Source organism: Tetrao urogallus, assembly GCF_951394365.1.
Source record: "Tetrao urogallus genome assembly, chromosome: 7".
Lineage (NCBI taxonomy): Eukaryota > Metazoa > Chordata > Aves > Galliformes > Phasianidae > Tetrao > Tetrao urogallus.
The window spans coordinates 3,674,518-3,692,713 of NC_136820.1; the positions used below are offsets into that span (position 1 = coordinate 3,674,518).

Consider the following 18,196-nt stretch of genomic DNA (forward strand, 5'->3'; position numbering starts at 1 on the left):
CTATGATTCTATGTCAGGATGCTTGTGGTTACCAAATGTATTCATAGAGCAGTGCTATAGAGAAGACTCATGGTTCAGCATTTCTTGCAAATCCCTTTGTGTATTTCTAGCCTTTGTATGACATCATCGGCAACATGACAGTTCTGAAATAATCCCACGGTTGGAGAATGAATGGCAGCTGCTTTAATAGCTCGCTGTGTCTCACTGACAGAACTGAATGCACACAGTAAAAATAATAATAATTAAGAAAATCCAGCAAGCTATCCAAAGCTTCTGCAAAGTGGCCAAGAATGTCTCCCACCCAGATTCAAACAGAAAACCGCAACAGTGATGCTTTATTCACATCCTATCTGTAAATAACACACCTCAGGTTCGCAAATAGAACAGGACACGAGGTGGCTGCCAGCAGACAGGCTTTCTGCCAGCTCCAGGAACCAAGCCCGCGTGTTTTCCACAGCCCTTCACACACCCAGCAACGGGCGGCAGGGAGAAGAGCTTCGTCACACGAGGAAGGGCTTAGGAACCTCGGATGGCTTTTGGTGAGTCACAGGATCACGGGATGGCGGAAGGGACCCGCGAGGATCGCCGAGCTCATTCTCCACACAGGACCACCCGAGCTCGTTCCGCGCCCTGCGGTGACGACCCTTCGAGCGCTTCCCACTCGGATCTCAGCTCCGTCTCGCCGCGCCACGCATTTATCGCTGCCTATTCTCCCACCCACCATCACCGTGCTCCCTTCCCGGACCCGCTCGAGGTCCCCGGGGGCGGACTTTGAACCAGCCCCGCAGCCGGGCCGGATCCGAGCCTGCGGAGCGCGGCAAATTCCCGTGGGAAGTTTGTGCCTCGCCGCGCCCCGTACCGCCCCGAGCTCTCGGCTCCACGTTGGCCGCGCAGGCGCAGCGACGCGCTCACCTGCTGTGGGAGGGGGGAGCCGGCGGCGGCGGCCGAGCGGGCAGGGGCCGGGGGCCATCGCCGTCTCAGCGCAGGGGCGAGAGAAGAGGAGGAGGAGCGGGAGGAGGGCGAGAAGGACTACAGGGAGGTAGCGCGCTCCCCTCGCCGCCATGTTCAAGAAGCTGAAGCAGAAGATCAGTGAGGAGCAGACGCCGCCGCGCGGCGCTGGGGGCCGGGCCGCCCCCAACCAACATCAGGTAGCGCAGGGACCGCCGGGGGTGGGGGGGTTAGGATTAGGGTTAGAGTTAGAGTTAGGGCTAGGGCTTGTCGTCCTGCTGTCCGCCCGTCGCATCCCCCAGTCCCTTCACCTTCCCTCATTTGGAGGCCGGCTATCGCTCGGTTTAGCCCCGTGCGTGTTTTTAAAGGTGGAAAAGCTGAGAAAAAATTTTGTTCTCACTTTTACATTTTTTTTTTTCCTTAGCGATAATTTTGTTGGCTTTTTTTTTTTTTTTTTTTTTTTTTTTTTTTTTTCTTACTTCTATCAAGGTACATGATCAGCATTGGTTTCTAGAAACTGCATGTCCTAATGAAGCACTGCTGTGTGCAGGCTTTGGCAGCGGCCATGGCCAGAAATGTGATGATTTCATGCGTGTGCCAAAGCAGAAATCTTCTCTGTGCCAGTTGGGTAAAAAAGCCCTGACACAAGTTAACTTTACTTCATCAGACTTTGTGCTGAGACAGGCACTGTAGCCTGTGCCTTTTTGAGTCTAAGCTGGGTTAGGTATGCTTGAAATCTTGGAATCTAACAGAGTAGAAGTGATGTAAACTCAGCCTCGTGCTAATGGCAGGCTGCAGGTGGCAACTGCGCTCTTCTGACAGATCAGCCATCAGCTGCCTGTGCCCGGGCTGGATGAAACATGATGCATGGGTGATCCAGCATTGTGTGGTCTCCTGGTTTCGACCCTGCTGACATTCAGCTACTTAATATTTGTTTTAATTGCTTACCTGTCAAATAGGGGCAGTAATTCTGGAGATAGATTGTCTGCAAAGCTCTATCAAAGAATCACAGAATGGCTTGGATTGGAAGGGACCTCAAGGATCTTGAATCTCCAACCCCCCCGCCACATGCATGGCCACCAAGCTTCACATTTCATAGCAGCCCAGGCTGCCTAGGGCCCCATCCAACCTGGCCTTGAACACCTCCAGGGATGGACGGGGCATCCACAGCCTCTCTGGGCAGCTGTTCCAGCACCTCACCACTCTCATAGTAAAGAACTTCCCCCTGACATCCAACCTCAATCTTCCCTCCCTCAACTTCAAACCATTTCTCCTTGTCCTGTTTTGTAGTTGTCAAGTTTAAGCCCTTTCATATCTATTCATTTTGAGTCTTCTCTGGAGAGTTTTTTGTAATTTTGTTTTGTTTTTTGTAAAAGTAATTTTTGTCACAGTCGGGTCAGAATAGCATACTGAGTTGGTATGAGTGCTGAACTTTCAAGTACGGTGGTAAGAGAGCTGCAGAACTTACTCTTACTTCTAAACAGCCAGATCACAGTACTTAGTACACAATGTTATCACCCAATTAGCAGGACACTCATTACGTGTGAGTGTTTTCACTATATATGAGTACTTACTAGAAATCAATGTGGTGGATAAATTTGGGCCCAAATGGCTGTGGTTGCACTTCTTTATTTTTCTCTCACATCCACAGCCAACAGTTCAATATATTATAGTCTTTACTTAGTTGTTAGCATGGACAATGTTAACAGGACAAATGTTAGCACTGTTAAGTCTTATGAAACATAATATAAGATACTTTCAACCAGTCTGCGCTGCTGTGGGCAGGCTGTGTAACTCAAAGATTGACGTGGAGGAGCAGACAGAACAAGAGGAGACTTTTGTTTATGTGTGAAAATTTCTTGGAGTATTACTTACTCTTTGATCTCTGGTACTACTAGCAGGAAATTGGCGTTATATTTGTTCGTAAAAGTGAAATAAACTGATCTATTAGCTCCCGTGCCTCATTTCAAAATAGATTCTGTAACTGAGGAAGGAGGGCAAAGGTACTGAGGCCTGTAGAATGTGGTGGAGCCATGCAAGGGTGTGGGAAGTACTTCTGTTCCCTTGCTCTTACTAGATACATAAATAAACTGTGTTCAGTTTACTGTGTGCTCAGTCATCTATGACAGACACTATGAGTTACCTCCTGGTGAAATACTTTCAAGCCAAGTTTTCCAAATTTCAACACTTTTTGTTCTATGGGACTTGTATCTGCATTCATTTTTGCTCTTTTTGTTCCCGTACCCTGTCACAGGGAGGCCTCACTTGTCATTCCCTCTCTGGGACACCACACTTGTCAGCTGTGCTCTAGCTGTGGTATGTGAGGCTGTAATTACCTCTGGAACACTGATTAAATCCACAGGCACCATTTCTCCCATCGTAACATTCATCTGAATGCTTTTTCTCATGAGGCTTTCCTCTTCCACATGAGTGGTCAGCTAATGGATGTTAGCTCCCTGCATCTGAAAACCTGTCTGATGGAGGACAGGTCAGCTTCTGACTGCTGACAGGGAGAAAAAAACTGCTTTTGCAGTTGGAGGCAACTCTGATCTTCTGAACTTCAGTTCCGGAATTGTGCTGTTTGTTGCATAGGATCAATGGCTGCTCCTGCTGCCTTGCGTGGTGCCCGTGAAATGGCTCGAAATTGTCTGGCCAGATGAGTGCAAGCAGCAATACCAAATGCACAACCACCCAGGGCAGAGCAAAGAGAGGCCTTCATACTCCTTCTAAACAGCAGCTAAGTGCTGATGAACGTTTGGAAACCTTTCTCACTCTGTGTGGTGAGGGCTAGATGTCTTCTTCATATAACTCACTTTAGGCTAGATGGTGGAAGGAAGAGGAGCTGGGATAGGTTGCTGTTGTGCCTGGTAGCCTTTCAGAGCACCCAGCGCAGTCACGGTCTTGAGGTAGACATTTCGTAAGGAAGAATTTATGTATGCAATCTGAATGATGGTGCTGCAACAAAGTGTGAAAGGATTTGAAACTTTTGTTTTTTTCATGGTAACACTGTTGTCTGGTTATGTTGTTGCATTTATCTAAAGGGAAATCTCACTCAGTAGTTTCTTTATATGTAAAACTTGCTGATATTTTAATATTCCTTACTTCGGTATTGAAGTTCTCCAGGTGAATGTTGAAGCAAGAGGCTGGCAGCTACACTTGGGTTGGCTTGGCCTGTTGCAACCTCACTCAGCACGGAGTTGTGAAATGCCTTTGAATGGATGTTCAGTGCTGATAGGAGCAAGTTTGTACTGACATCAGAAAATGCGTCATGTTCTGCCACTGCCCTTTTCTTTTGCTTAGATGCTATTTTATTTTGAACAGTCTTTAAAAAAGTTTTTCTTCAGTCAGGTTTTTTTACTAATTTCTTAAAGGAATCCGATGGTGTTCTTTGTGTGAATGATCAAATGCCTGTCAGAGTGCAAAACTTTTGAGCCATAAACTAAACAGGACCATGTTAACATAAACTAAACTTGAACATAAACATAACGCATTAATACTTTAAACAAGTGTTAATATAGACTTGTTGTATTATGAAGCTTGAGTTTCAAGTGTGGACAGAGAGCACCATGGTTGCTAATAATCAAAATAAGTATTTTGTTGCATGCTTTCATGGCTGTTTCATGACATTTTATGCTGTGTAGACTTTGTGCTGGGTACAGTCATAGATGGCATAGGAAGCTGACTTTGGTTTCTTTAAAAGGAAGATGTACACAGGGTTTTGCTGACATGTTATAGCCAGTAATTGCTAAAATAAATGAAATAAATTAATTATTTATTAATAATTAAAAATAAAATAAATTAGTTCTGAACTGGCGATGTTATTGGTTGTTGATATATGTGATTTCTGCATAGGTTCCCCCCAAGTCTCCTCCACCGACTGACAAAAGAAGCAGATCGTCTTCATTGGCAGAGCAGAATGATGAAGGCACTTCAACACCAGACAAAGAGGTCAGTTGAGAACTAGTTTTCTGTATTTTTTTTGCTTTAATGCTTCCTTTAAAAAAAGCAAAACAAAACAAAAACAGCTGTGTGTTGAGTAACATTTTCTTTTGTTTCTCAGTCTATTTCTTGTGCGTTTATACACAAGAACAGTCTTATAGGTTAAATCCCGTAGTGTTGACTGCTAGTGAAATGGAACTTCAAGCTGTAGCTTAAACATTAAGAAACTTTTAAAATCTTTCTTGAAGTTTTAAAAATCTTATCCCTGAGCTGAACTCAGCAACTGTGACAGAAGTGACATTCGGAGAGATTATTTTTTCTTCCCTTTTGTTTGAAAAGTTGGGGGAGTTCTGTTAGCTGTTGGGGTAAATTGAGCCTAAAGTATTGAAGTGAAGCCTTATCAGTGTTTCTGACTGTACCAGTAATAATTATCAAATTTGAGAACAGTCTCAAAAAAACAAACAAACACAAACAAGAAAACACCAGCCTAAAAATACAGGCATGAAATATGATTAAATTTGCAATGACTTGCATAAGCAAACTAGAGATAATCTGCACTCGTCCTTGTTCAGATTGAGCACTGTGCGTTTTGCTGGTTTTTTTGTTTGTTTGTTTGTTTTTAATGGCAGGATTAAAAATAAATAAAAAAAGAACCGATTTAGAGAATGTGCAATAGACTGGAGCAGTAAAGCAGGGAATGCTGGTGATTCTGTGATATTGTCAAAGGAGATCTTCAGCTGCTAGGTATAAAACCAAATTTCCTGGTTTTGACTGGGGAGAAGAGAAAAAGGTGCACTTTCTTACAATGGGCCCACCTACTTCCGTTTTTAACACATTTTTGTCAGCTGGCAACCAGTTATCCTGAAATTTGCCTTACACTGTTGAAAACACTGCCGGTGATTAATGCTTGATGGTTTGTTTTCTGCAGTGATAGCAGAAACAAAGCAAAGACTATCTTCTGGTTCTGGTTTGTGCTTTAGCACAGCAATATTAAGGTTTCTAATAAATAGTGTGGTTTTTTTTCCTGTACTCTTGCATATATAGTATGACTTCCATTTGTCACTGGAGGGAGGCTTTCTCTGAACTGATATTCCATAGTGTCAGCAAGCAGTGTAACCCCTGGTAAATTATTAAGCATTTTAGGAAAGTACTTTGCTGCATTTGTTTGTTTTTGTATTAAGTGCCTCAAGACAACAAGTAGAATGTGATAAAGGTTAAAGGAACAATTTGACTGGGGTGGTAAGTCACTTTTAAGCAGCAAAAGCTTAGTGGAATATGCTTAGTGAAGCTATGAGACACAGTGCTGTTTGTCTGTGACTGGTTCACTGGGTTTTGTCAGTCACTGATTTGGCACTGCCAACACAAAATTTTCCTCTGTTTTCAGTGGCAAATAATAAGGGAAAAGAATAAGTGGTTATTCTCCTCTTCCCTTTTATTATGCAAGTGCCAACTGTTTTGTCCACTCAAATAGTACAACTTACTCATTGAGTCAAACTCAGAGTAGTTTTCTTTAACTTGCCTTTAGTTTTGGGAATGGCTGCTTTTATTCCGTATCTAAAGAAGGTTCCCATTCCTAAAAGCTTATCTTCTTCTTTAGTTGATTTAATAAAAAATATTAAAACAAACAAATCCTATCTCCACCATTCTGATAACGTCGTATTTTAGGAAATGAAAACATTCTGAAATGTTGTTGAGCTCTTCTGACTTTACCTATATATATATATCAACACTTCCTGGGTCGTTATTCATTTTTGCCAATTTTGCCTTCTAGTGTTTCATTTGATTTTGTTATGCCCCAGTTTCTTTTTTCTAGTTTGCTCTTCAAGACAAGCAGGAGAAGCAAAGAATCCCCCACAGGACATGCCAGGTTTTGCTGGAAGAACATTATCATGCTCTAAATACAGTGATTACTCTTGGAACGATCAGAGAGAGAGGGAGAAATAAGATTAAGAATGGCAGTGGAGTACTAAAGTGACCCCAGATTTATAGTTATCCCTTGGCATAGGGAGTTGTTACGAGAATTTTGCTTATGAAACACATTCTGTAATTAAAATTCTGAAAGCAGTAAGGATGCTAAAGGAATGAAAATCTCTGTTTTTTAACAAGGTCTGTTTTCACATCAAATGGAAATTTTACTAAAAGAAAGATAAATGACATGAAAGCTTCTTTTTCCAAATATTCCTCATAAGTATTAGGACTGGTTAAAAGCAGAAAGTCTTTCAAGTGTATTTGTGAACTTTCCTAAAGTTCAGCTCAGTGGCAGTATTTATAGTGCTTGAAAGTAGATGCGGATACTACAGACCATCTCTGAAAATACACACAGTAATTATAGGGTAGGAGGGGAGAATTTTAAGTAACGTTATTGTTTGATCATTCATATGTTATTACATATGTTGTCAACGGTGTTACAAAGAACTAAGGTTAGACAACATTTAATTCACTGAAAATGTTTGGCTTTGAAGGATGCTGTAATGTTTCTGTAGTACATGGATAGGTATTAACCAACATGGTATAGAAAGCTTAAGCAAATAGAACTCTGCAGTGTTTTGGAGTTCCATTGTGAGTTTTTTCACCTCTCACTGGTCTATTCTATTTTAGTATGTATAGATTAATAGGTATTTTAATAGATACATGTTCACAGAATCACAGAATGGCCAGGGTTGGAAGGGACCTCAAGGATCATGAATCTCCAACCCCCTGCCACATTAAGGGCCACCAACCTCCTCATTTAATGCCAGCCCAGGCTGCCCAGGGCCCCATCCTACCTGGCCTTGAACACCTCCAGGGATGGACGGGGCATCCACAGCCTCTCTGGGCAGCTGTTCCAGCACCTCACCACTCTCATAGTAAAGATGTTTTCACACTTTTGGTGCTGCAATGTCAAGGCTACAGGTATGGCATGTGGAAACTGCAATGTAAATTCAATATTTTTAGAGTTTAAAAAAATAAACTTGTAATTGGCAATATGATCGTGATCAAAGAATTACAATAAAACCTTCAGGCAAACATTCTTACTTGATATTCTTCAGTGACAACTTTTTCTTTGTTTTTTTTAACTGCAAGTGCTGTCGGATTTAAAAAACCTCTGCACTTCATTTATGGAACACTAGCATAAGTTTATTTTATTGTTGCCTTCATTCTTTGGCTTCTATTTCAATAAAGCTGTGACTCTTCATGGAGGATACAGAGAAGCTTGTTTTGTTTTCTGTATAAGGAAAAAGCAGAGGTCTCTTCTTGCAAGTAGTTTGCAAAATATGGCTTGAATGTGAGATAAAAGCATTTATTGATACTTAGCTAGAACTTCTTCAAACAAGTTGTCTGTCAAGTGCTTTCTGAGTCAGACTTCTTGTCATTCAAAACAGATCTGCATGATTAAAACCAAATTCTTGCTACTTCCAGTCTTTTCCAGAGAAGAATGGAGTTTGGTTTTCAAATTTCAGTCTGTTGAGCAGAATTTGAGGGCAAATGCATCAATCATACTCCTTATCTTTCCTAGAAATTCAAATTTTTCTGGTGTGCACAAGGGCTGCTCTGTAAGTAATGCCTCCTATTTTATTGTTTTGGCCCACTGTGTCAGACATGGATGTTGGTAATATGGTGATAAAGGTTGAACCTTCCCACCAGTATTCCATTACGTTTTGTCATGCGAAAGATGGCAGCAGAGGGGCAGTCTAACAGAATGGTATCTGATATGAAAGTGCATCTGAAGCAAATGTGAGTCCTTGAATTCGTCCACGTGGAAAAAATGGCACTTTTTGATATTCATTGACACTTGCTGAACGTTTATGGACACCAAACAGTGTATGTGAGCACAGTGAGACAATAGGTGGTGTGTTTTGGGAGTGGGCAGCAACTTGAAAGACAAACCAGATTCCACAGGGTCATGCAGCTTTTTAACTTGCTCTGCCAATGAAGTGGTGCTGTTGTGCTCTTTGAATCTGTTGTGGTTTCCATGGAAATAAATGGGAGGCATTACTTTGGGAGCAATCTATGACCTATGTAGTACGACTTGGCAAGTCGTGTCCACCCAGTGAAGATAAGAAAGGTAGTTTGGGGCCACCAAGCACGAGCAAACAGCCAATAGCTTGCTGTGTAGGACTTGTCAGTTATCCAGGTCCAGATATCACTCACATCCTCAGGAGTGTCATGGAAGTAACAGCAGAGCACCGTATATTTAGCTCCCTTTAGAGCTAAAGATAAACTAGCAGTGGGCTTCTCAGGCTTTATGTTGACTTCTAAAATGAATTGAAACACTTTTCTAGCATAGGCTAATAATAAAGGAAGCCAAGTAAAACTGGAAATAGTTTTTATTTTTCTACCTTTGTTAGTGCTGCATCTTTTATTTATTCATCCAGTTTGAAGTACTTCCAAATAAATACTGCCAGGATCAGTCTCTGTTAAATGCAACTTTAAAACTGAGTTTTGGAGGCTGTACAACCTAGTTCTTATCTGAAGCTTGTTTTTTATAGCTCTTGATGCATGCACAGATTTGTTTAGATAGCTCATGAAAATGAAAGCAAATCCAGAAAGGGCTGTTTGTTCAGTATTACCTCTTCCTGTAAATGCAGTTCAGAACTCATCGATTGAAGCTTTTTTAATTGGAGAGAACTCTTGAACTTTGAGTTCTTTCTCCAGTATTTTAATTCCACGAACACAGTAGGAATGAGGTATGAAGAGATCATTATGAATTGCACCAACCTAGTCAATAAGCAAATCACTGAATTATTCACAACTTTTCTGGCTTTCCCCGTATTGGGCAAATAAACTTTTTTTTCCTTTTATTTTTTTTCTTCTTTTTTCCCCCTTACTGTTGGGGAATGGTATATTCCTCTTAGTTACACCTGATAGCTGATATCCCTGGCTTCTTGAGCAGAATGAGTGAACTACTGGCTTGTCTTTTAGTCAAGCTTGTAGTATAATCTCTTTCCCTTGGTTTTACTGTACACATATGCATGGAAAACTGTACACATACAATTAGAGAAGCTTCTAAACATCTATATACTGGAAATGCACATGCACCATGATGTACTTGGCTAGCAAAATGTGTGAATTTGCAAGTTTACATAATAGCATCTTCATCTGAAACTCTGAGAGGGAATGACTGCCTTTGACAACCAGGCAAGTGTTATGTATGTGCAATATGAATTGATTCAATAATTCCTGTCTTCCATGAACAGTAAGAGTTGAGTTGCACCATAATCCCCGTTAAATTCTGTCTTTTGTTTCACAGCCTTCTAAGAAAGCTTTTGATGTAGGGGTCATAGCTGCTTTAGTTTATGCATTCCATTCTTCAGAGTCGTCAGTGCAAAAGAAGATTTGAGTGGGGTGATTCTTCAGAGGGAGGAAGAATAGCAGAAGCTATAAACATGATTGGTTCTGGGGTTCAGCCTTCAAAGAGCTAGTAAGACTGCTTAACCAAGACCAGACTTGAGGGCTGAAGAAACTCTGTTTCTAAAACCCTGAAGAGATTAACTCTCAAGTAACAATACATAGTACTTAAAGAAGTGTAGCATCATCTGGTCTTTTGGTTAATTGCTTAATTTATCTCATTTCTAACTTTTTCTGAAAGGTAGAAATCCTTACTGTTGGTCAGTAAGATAAAGTAGAAGTTCTGTATTATGATAAAAGATCAGCAACATCACATACTTAATTTGGTGCCTGAGTTAAAAGTCAGTGTGCAATAGGGAGTTCATTTGTTCATTTACCATGGAGCATGCTTGAAGCATAGAATATCGAAAGATTTTAGTAGCATTTTAGTTTTTTTTCTCTAAAAGGCTTTAAGTGCAATTTGATGGCATTCAGAGCACTAGAGAAAACTAATTAAAGCATTACTTAGATTTTTGCAAATTCTCTCTGGTCTGAAGCATGCTAGAAACAGTTGGATTCTCTACCTGTCTAGTTTACTGATTACATCAACTGACATTAGGCTGAGGTGGTAGTGCTAATGATACATTAGGTAGCTTAGCAGTAAATGATGCTTAATGTTTCTGACCCCGCTAAGGTCATTAGGAGTGGCACAGCTCTCAAGCACGAGAACCCATTGTGGCAATATTTACAACGGTTTTGCTTTGGCAGGCTGCCTTTTTTTTCTTGTCGCTTTTTTTCTTTTCTTCTTTTTTCAGGTATGGGTGAATCATTTTTAGTGACTAATAAAAAAAGAAGTTAAATAGCTAACACTAACACCATGCAGAACTGTTAGAAATGAAGAAGTGCTAATAAAAATGATGTATACTTTGGGAAGTATTTGGTGGTGTTATTATAAGACTTATCTAGCAGCGCTGCCTATCATATAACTATATAAAATAGCAGGTAATGAGTTGCTGGAGCAAAATGTGTATGAGCAATTACTTAAACATTTTCAGTGTTGAGCATCCGACATCTGAGAACAGAGGATGAGTTCATTAACGAGAAGATAGAGCCAGTTCTAATAGGGCTACTTTAACCAATAAGTGTCATTCTTGGACCATGACACTCTTTTGTAGCTGTTTGAAGTGTGAAGCTCATCTGCTGGTTACTGGGAATGAAGTATCTTGCAATCTCATTTTCACATGATTTTCTGTTCTGCCTCAGGCACTATTGTTGCCTTCTACCTGACTTTGTTTGTAGGGTTTGTTCCTTGCCTTTTGTGCTAGCCTTGTCTTCTGGGCAGTAGGCTCGAGCAGCAGCATGGTAATGTAGTGATGTTCTTGCTTCAGGCTTCTGGTTATCATCTATGAAACTCAGCAGTATTGTTAATTGCTTTCTATTGTTTGTGTTAACAATTGTTTGCGAGACAGACCCAGAGTTGTATGTCGGCAGATTTAAGTAGTATGGCATAAGAAATAAGAAAGCATGTATGAATTTAACAACGTAGCGTGCATTGGGGTGGCTTACGCTGTGCAGATGCTGGTACCTTGGATATGCTTATCTTGCTATGGAAAAGCTGCCAAATGTCTGCCAAGTAGCTGGAATGAATTTTTAAGATGAACTCTTTCCATTGTTTAAGCTTCTTTATTGTCTTTCCCACATGGTTGGGTGTGGGTGAGTTTTTTTTCTTGTTTGATTTTGTTTGGCTTTTTGTGTGTGTGTGTGTGTGTGTGTGTGTGTGTGTGTGTGAGAGAGAGAGAGAGACAGTACTGCTTAAGCCCTCCTGCTAGAACGTTATTACACTTACATAGATGTGGACTTAAAGGCATTACTAAAAACAACCATTCTTGGATGACTGTCCACTTTTTTATTTCAGATGAAGAATAATTTCTTAGAGGTGACATAGGATTTTTTTTTTTCTTTTTAATACGAGTTGTTTGGGTAATGCAAGGAATTTGGTTTATGCAAAATAATGCTGTGGTGAAATTGCACAGTCTAATATTTTGAGAAGCAAGCATTAGCCTACCATTGCTAGGAAATGGTAATTACAACCATCTGGATTCTTGAAGTCCTTGGCAGTCATGTTTTGAAAACGATTAATGTAAGCTGAAAGTAATGTAAGTTCCATTTCTAAAATGTTCATCATCTTTTGGTTAATAGTGTTCTCCATAATCTGTGTACAAGAACTTTCAAAATGGTGTTTCATCATCCTAACTGGTGTTGTCTAAACGTTATTCTGTATAAAGCATTCTGCGTCTTAAACATTTCATCAGCATTTTATTTCTTGCTGAGAATTTATGTACTTCTGATTCGTGAGGCCATCAGGCTTTCCTGTAGCACTGCTGCTTTGTGACTGTACACTTCTTTTGTGATTGTTTTTCACATGCAGTTTTGAGAGCAAAGAGGGCTCAGTGAGATCAGAAGGCAAGTCACCTACAGAACTTAAAAAAAAAAGAAGTCAATGTCAGTACCTGAAATGCTTTCTTCATGTTGGGCTTGAATACAGTACTTTTCAAAAACTATGTTTCCCATTCTTCTAAATAATGAACTGAATGACCTAATGCATAATTTGTGCTCTTGTCCTACCTTTATCAGTGTCTTGTCTCATAAACTGCTGTACCTTCTGACAGTGTTTTCAGTAGTGTCAAAAAACAGTAGAATTTTGCAACCTTCTTTACCTTATCGTTTGATTTATCTTCGTTTTCGTACTTTTTGCATTGAATGACAGCTTCTAGCCGGGATGATAGCAGAGCCTGCTTTTCTCTCTGAGTATACTATCTTTGCTTTGGATCCCACCAAGCAACCTAAGCCACAGAGTGACGGTGTGGTGAGTCCTCCCACCCCTCTTAGTGATGCCTTTAGGAGAGGCAGGAGAGTCCTGTACTAGAAGGCAAACCTAGTGTTGCTTGTGGCTTGTTCTCACAATGGCATCTTAACTACCTTGTTGCTAACCCTGCACTAAATTTCACTGAGTTAGTACCTGATAGCTCCTGGCTGGTGTGCTGTATGATGTGAATTTATTGTAACACCAAAATTAACACATTTTCTGTTACATGGGTAACAATACTTTACTCAACTTTTAAGTAATTGTTGCACAAATTTGTACACTTGTTGCTTAGAATTCAATAATGCTATTGAAAGTCTTCCTCTTCATTTTATGTATGTTTGTGTTTCAAAATAAATAAATACAATAAACACTGAGATTGCATGTAATTTTTGGACACAGGAACATTTTGCTGCCTACAGTGGAAGGCTCAATGTAACTTACTGTTGATGGCAGTAGGAAATCGTTATACAGAGACAGAGAAATTCAACTGCTTCTAATTGGTAACCTGAATGGTATTACTGTGAGGCTAAATTGACTTTTTTCCTAAATTGTTAGATTTCATTTTAAATATATAGTTGTTTGCCTGGAAATGTTGTTTGTATAATATACAAATTATGCAGATGGCGAAGCCTGGTTGGAAGAGAACAAGACAACTGGAGAGAAAATAGCAGGCACAAGAAGGAAAGCGGCCTTCTAATTTCTGACATACACAGAAACAAAGCTGTGTGATTCTGATTGCTGCCATGGAACTGGGGTGTCCTCCTTCATGTGCTTCAGAGCCATGGCATTCCTGAGTGCACAGCGATTCAAAACATGCTAAAATCGTGGAGTCACATATCATCCTCAATTCGTGATTCCTTACGTTCCTTTTCTGATTTAGCAAGTCCTTTCTTGCTGCTCATGCAGAGGCTGAAAATGAAAAGACACTGAAGGCTGTAACAGGGTATACACTATGCTGTGATGGGATTGTCTCTAGCTAGAAATGATAAGACTGAAACTGCTAGAAAAGGTGATTTGTGCAAAGTCTTTGTGTGTGCCAGAGTGTTTTTTTGCTTGTTATCTCAGAGCACAGCTTCATTACTAGCTCAGGCATGGTGCTCTCCAGATTGAGCTTTTTGATGAGGGGCAAAGTTGATATTCAGACTACTGAAATCTGAAGCTTTGGAATAGTTTTTAGATTTTGTAAGCATTTTTTTTTTTCCTTTTTAGTTTCTAGGTATTTTGACCACATTCAAGGTCCAGTAATAGTATAGTAATAGTATACTAATAGTATTATTAGTATAATTATAGTATAACTATTATATAGTTATACTATAGTAATAGTATAACTAAAGTAATAGTTACTTTAAATTCTGCAGATAAAATTAAGCGTAAACAATCATGGACAGTTTTTTAGTACACTGCAGAATATCCCTTGTACAGCTGGATTGTGAAAAGAATGCTCCAAAGTTGCCTTTGCATTCTCTGTATATACTTCAGTGCCAGCAGTCGCCATCTTGTATGTTTACATGCAAAGCTGCGTGCGCTGCAAGTAATTATAATGTGGGAGTTATAGGTAATGTGTTACCAATGAGTGTTTAATAAGCTTACCTGTAAAACTGATTTTATTTTCTGAACCTTTGGAAAAGAAGTGCTCTCAGTGTAAGAATTCAGGACGGGGCAGTGAAGAACAGAAAACAGTGATGAAAAGCCTTCAAGGAAGAAGAGTGCTGGTTATTACAGATACAAGAAAACCAAAGATGAGCATGTGGGAAACCTGCATAAACTAAAGATACAGGAGAATGAGCGTTTCATCAGCACACACAAACATATAAATAAATTTTGCTAAGACAGGCTGGTATTTTAGCTGTGTGTGTACAGGTGATGTGTGATCCAAGAGAATGGGCAGCAGGGCGAAGCGGCTGGAACTGTGCTGGGTTTTTTGCTCAGCATTGAGGAGGCTGGCGTAAGCTCTCTGCTAACTGAGCTTTGGGGATTTCCTTACATGAAAAAATACAGTGCAGATATTGTTGGATGTGGAGGTATTTTTTTGGAAAGATTGTGGGGAAAAAAATGTATACAAAACCCTTCCTCCTTCCTCCATAATTTACTCAAAATTTTGCGGTGCTTGAGGAAGAGAGGAAGAACAGTAGAGTGTTTTTAAATACAGACACTTAAGCTTTAAATTTTTAGGTGCATGAAAATATTTATACCCTTAGGAAATAAATAGTAAGATAAATTTGTTTTTGCATTTGTTTTTGCAGTTTGCATTTCAGGAATAAGAATGTAGGGAAGTACAAATATCAAGAGTTCCCTGAGGTTTCCAGTTAAAATTGAGCTCTGGCTTATACCTCTTAATGACGGAAAGCAAACATTTTATTAATAATTGTAAACGTAGCTGTCTTTGGATACAGATGCAGTTGTTGTGTTATGTTCTGGGGAATAATGGAAGACTTCTGTTGGTCAGGAAGCCTGTCATTTCTCTAGAGGTTTTAAGACTCAAAATGCCCACACTTTTTGCTTCCAGTTTTACCAAACCACCTCTTGAGGCTTACGAAAGGCTTCTAAGCTCTTCAAAGCCTCTTGAATCTATATTTATATATAGCAACCTTTATTCATGCTTACCTTTCACTTTATGGACACTACAGAATGACCCTTTGCTCTAGAGCACAGGCTAGGGCAGTTAGAACTGCAGCAGCTAGGTATGTGAGGGTCCAGGTTCTACATGAAATATAACCAGTGCATTCTTGTGATTTATTCTGATAGCAAATACAGTCCTAAACGTAGGCTCTGCTTCTGTTTACGTAGGCTGAAAGCAAAGATACGAGCACAATGAAGAGGAAAACTTTAAAAGAGGTGGCATTAGTTTCAGTTTTGAGATGGCATTTTTTTAAAGGATCTTAACAGTTGAAAAGGATACTTTTTTATATGTGTTTATAAATTTAATGTAATAAATCTAATTACTCTTGTGTTTTAAAATGACTTAAATATTATTAAAATATCATTATAAAGTAGATGTACAAACCCTACACAGTTTCCTTTAATTCTACTGATAATAATCAGAATAGGTGGTTTTTGAAAGGTGTAGTTAGTGTGAATTCTTGCTGAAGTATGTCTTTTCTCTCCTGTTTGTCGAGTACTAGACCTGGACTATCACCACTGAAATAAATAGATGCTTTATTATAAAGCAGAAAGTAGGTTTTTATTTGGATTATCCTTACTGCTGGCTTTCCAGTTAAGAAATGAGAGAACAGGTAATGCAGCCCAGAATAAAACCTGGGAATGCTTTAGTTCGAAAACCAGTGAGAGCTCTTAATCCATTAGAACCAAACCCACTATGACAATGTGATGCTATTAAATGGAATGCAGATTTTGTTCAAGCCAGACGAAATGCAATTTCCAAATCCAGACAGACTTGCTATGTGGCTCATTATTGCTCATTTCACCTAGTCTGAGTCTGTATGGGTATCTGCTCATTTCTCGAGCTTAGCTGTCTGGATTTCTATCTTCTGTGATATTTCAATACTTTATTGAGTTTGGTCCATATCAAACCATACTGAAGCCCCTTTTTTTTTTTTGTGATGCATTCCTCTGATGCTTGTGCTTCCATGCATATCTGCACATCTTAATTGGAAAGTTACATTGCTCATAACCCTATTCCTTATATTTTGTTCAGTATTTTTCAGTGCTTCTCCTGGAAAAAAATAGTATCCAAGAGAGTTTCTAGCTTGTTCTACTACATCACTGTGACCTGACTTCAGCACTAGAAAACTCTGAATCTGTACAGGTTTAGGGAGCACCTGAGCACAGGGCATAGGAACAGCAGAACAGACAAAGGACAGAAAGGTCTGAAATCCATAATGAAAATAAAACTATTGTTTTTTGTAGAATTTTTTTCCCCTCCTTATTTGGGAGTGCAGAAAAATGTATGTGTCCAGTCTTACACAAGATGTGTTCTCTGAAAGTCTAATATTGGGCTTTCTTGGAGTCTAAAACAGTGTTAGTGTTAATGGTGTATTTGTCCAAGTAACAAGTTTCTGTGTTTTTTTTCCCCTCTTTCTATGCCTTCTTAAGTAGAGGAGGATGATGTGATTTCAGTGTTCCTCACATCAGCTGTAGACACTGATCACCAGTTCAATTTTTTTTTTCCCCTTGCTGTTACTTTGTCTTTTTCTGATGTTCCTTTGATCTGTGCATAAATGTTACATAAATAATCATTATGAATAATTTAATTGGAAATGTTGGTGTTTGCGGATGTCTCATACTAATCTATGCACACATAGCTGCTTGGTAGTTCTCTTTATTGCAGCAGTATGTTTGGAGTTTAACAAACTAGCTTGTTTGCATGAACATATCAGAATAAACATTTTAAAGAAAGTACTAGAAACACAGACAAGAAAAAAGCATGGGTGTCATTTGTAGGAATGATGAAATCTAGTCATTAGTCTATTCCTTCTAACTGTTGTTTTTCCTCCTGCAGCATTTACCTAAGCAAACAGTTCCCAGATCGACTGAAAACGATGGAAGTGAGCCAGCATCCCCTCAGGTACTTATGGGGCTTTTGTTTTGTCTTTCACTGCCATGTTTCATTTGTATTAATTTAGCCAAAGTGCCCAGTGTGCATCTTCATGCTGGAGAAGGGATGAGAAGTACTTTGGCATGTTACTAAGATGGTATTAAGACAGAGTTACTTTCTAGCTGAAGGAAAAGAATTGATAGGCTTAAAAAAAGTCGTCACTAGTAATAAGGTGGAGGTCATTCTTTAATACACCTCAGAAATAGGTCTGGGTTGCTGGAGTGGGATTAGCAGCAATTCCTACTGTGTGCATTCCAGCCTTTGTGTGGGCTGCATCGTTTGGTAGTGCTGTAAAGTCACTGCTGTAGCACCAGCAGTGCATATCTCCATAGCATGGGCTCTGCTGTTTTAAAACCTCACAAGGATTTGTGTTGCACAAATCAGTAATTGCATTTTGTGTAAAAATCTTAAAACCATTTAAAATAAAAAAGAATCTTGAAGATCCCGTTAGAACTGTTGTACAAGGACTTCTACAATGAGTTTATTTTCTCAATCGTAGGAAAAGGTTTTGGTATCTTTGCGATAAATGCAAACTTCTGTTTAATACATCAAGAAGTGAGTCACATTTATATGTTTTAATT

The 18,196-nt window shown here is 39.6% G+C and overlaps 1 protein-coding gene across 1 annotated transcript in view; it reads left to right on the forward strand.

Annotated features, from left to right (window-relative positions):
• Positions 1–1,061: 1,061 nt before the first annotated feature.
• Positions 1,062–18,196, forward strand: part of GOLGA4 (golgin A4) — a gene marked incomplete at both ends in the record, with an annotated part of 56,052 nt that continues 38,917 nt past the window's right edge. The window contains 4 exons of the mRNA XM_079538559.1: positions 1,062–1,148; positions 4,801–4,896; positions 12,962–13,060; positions 17,520–17,585. Of these exons, the coding sequence (XP_079394685.1) occupies positions 1,062–1,148; positions 4,801–4,896; positions 12,962–13,060; positions 17,520–17,585 (348 nt within the window). The remainder of the gene's footprint in view (positions 1,149–4,800; positions 4,897–12,961; positions 13,061–17,519; positions 17,586–18,196) is intronic.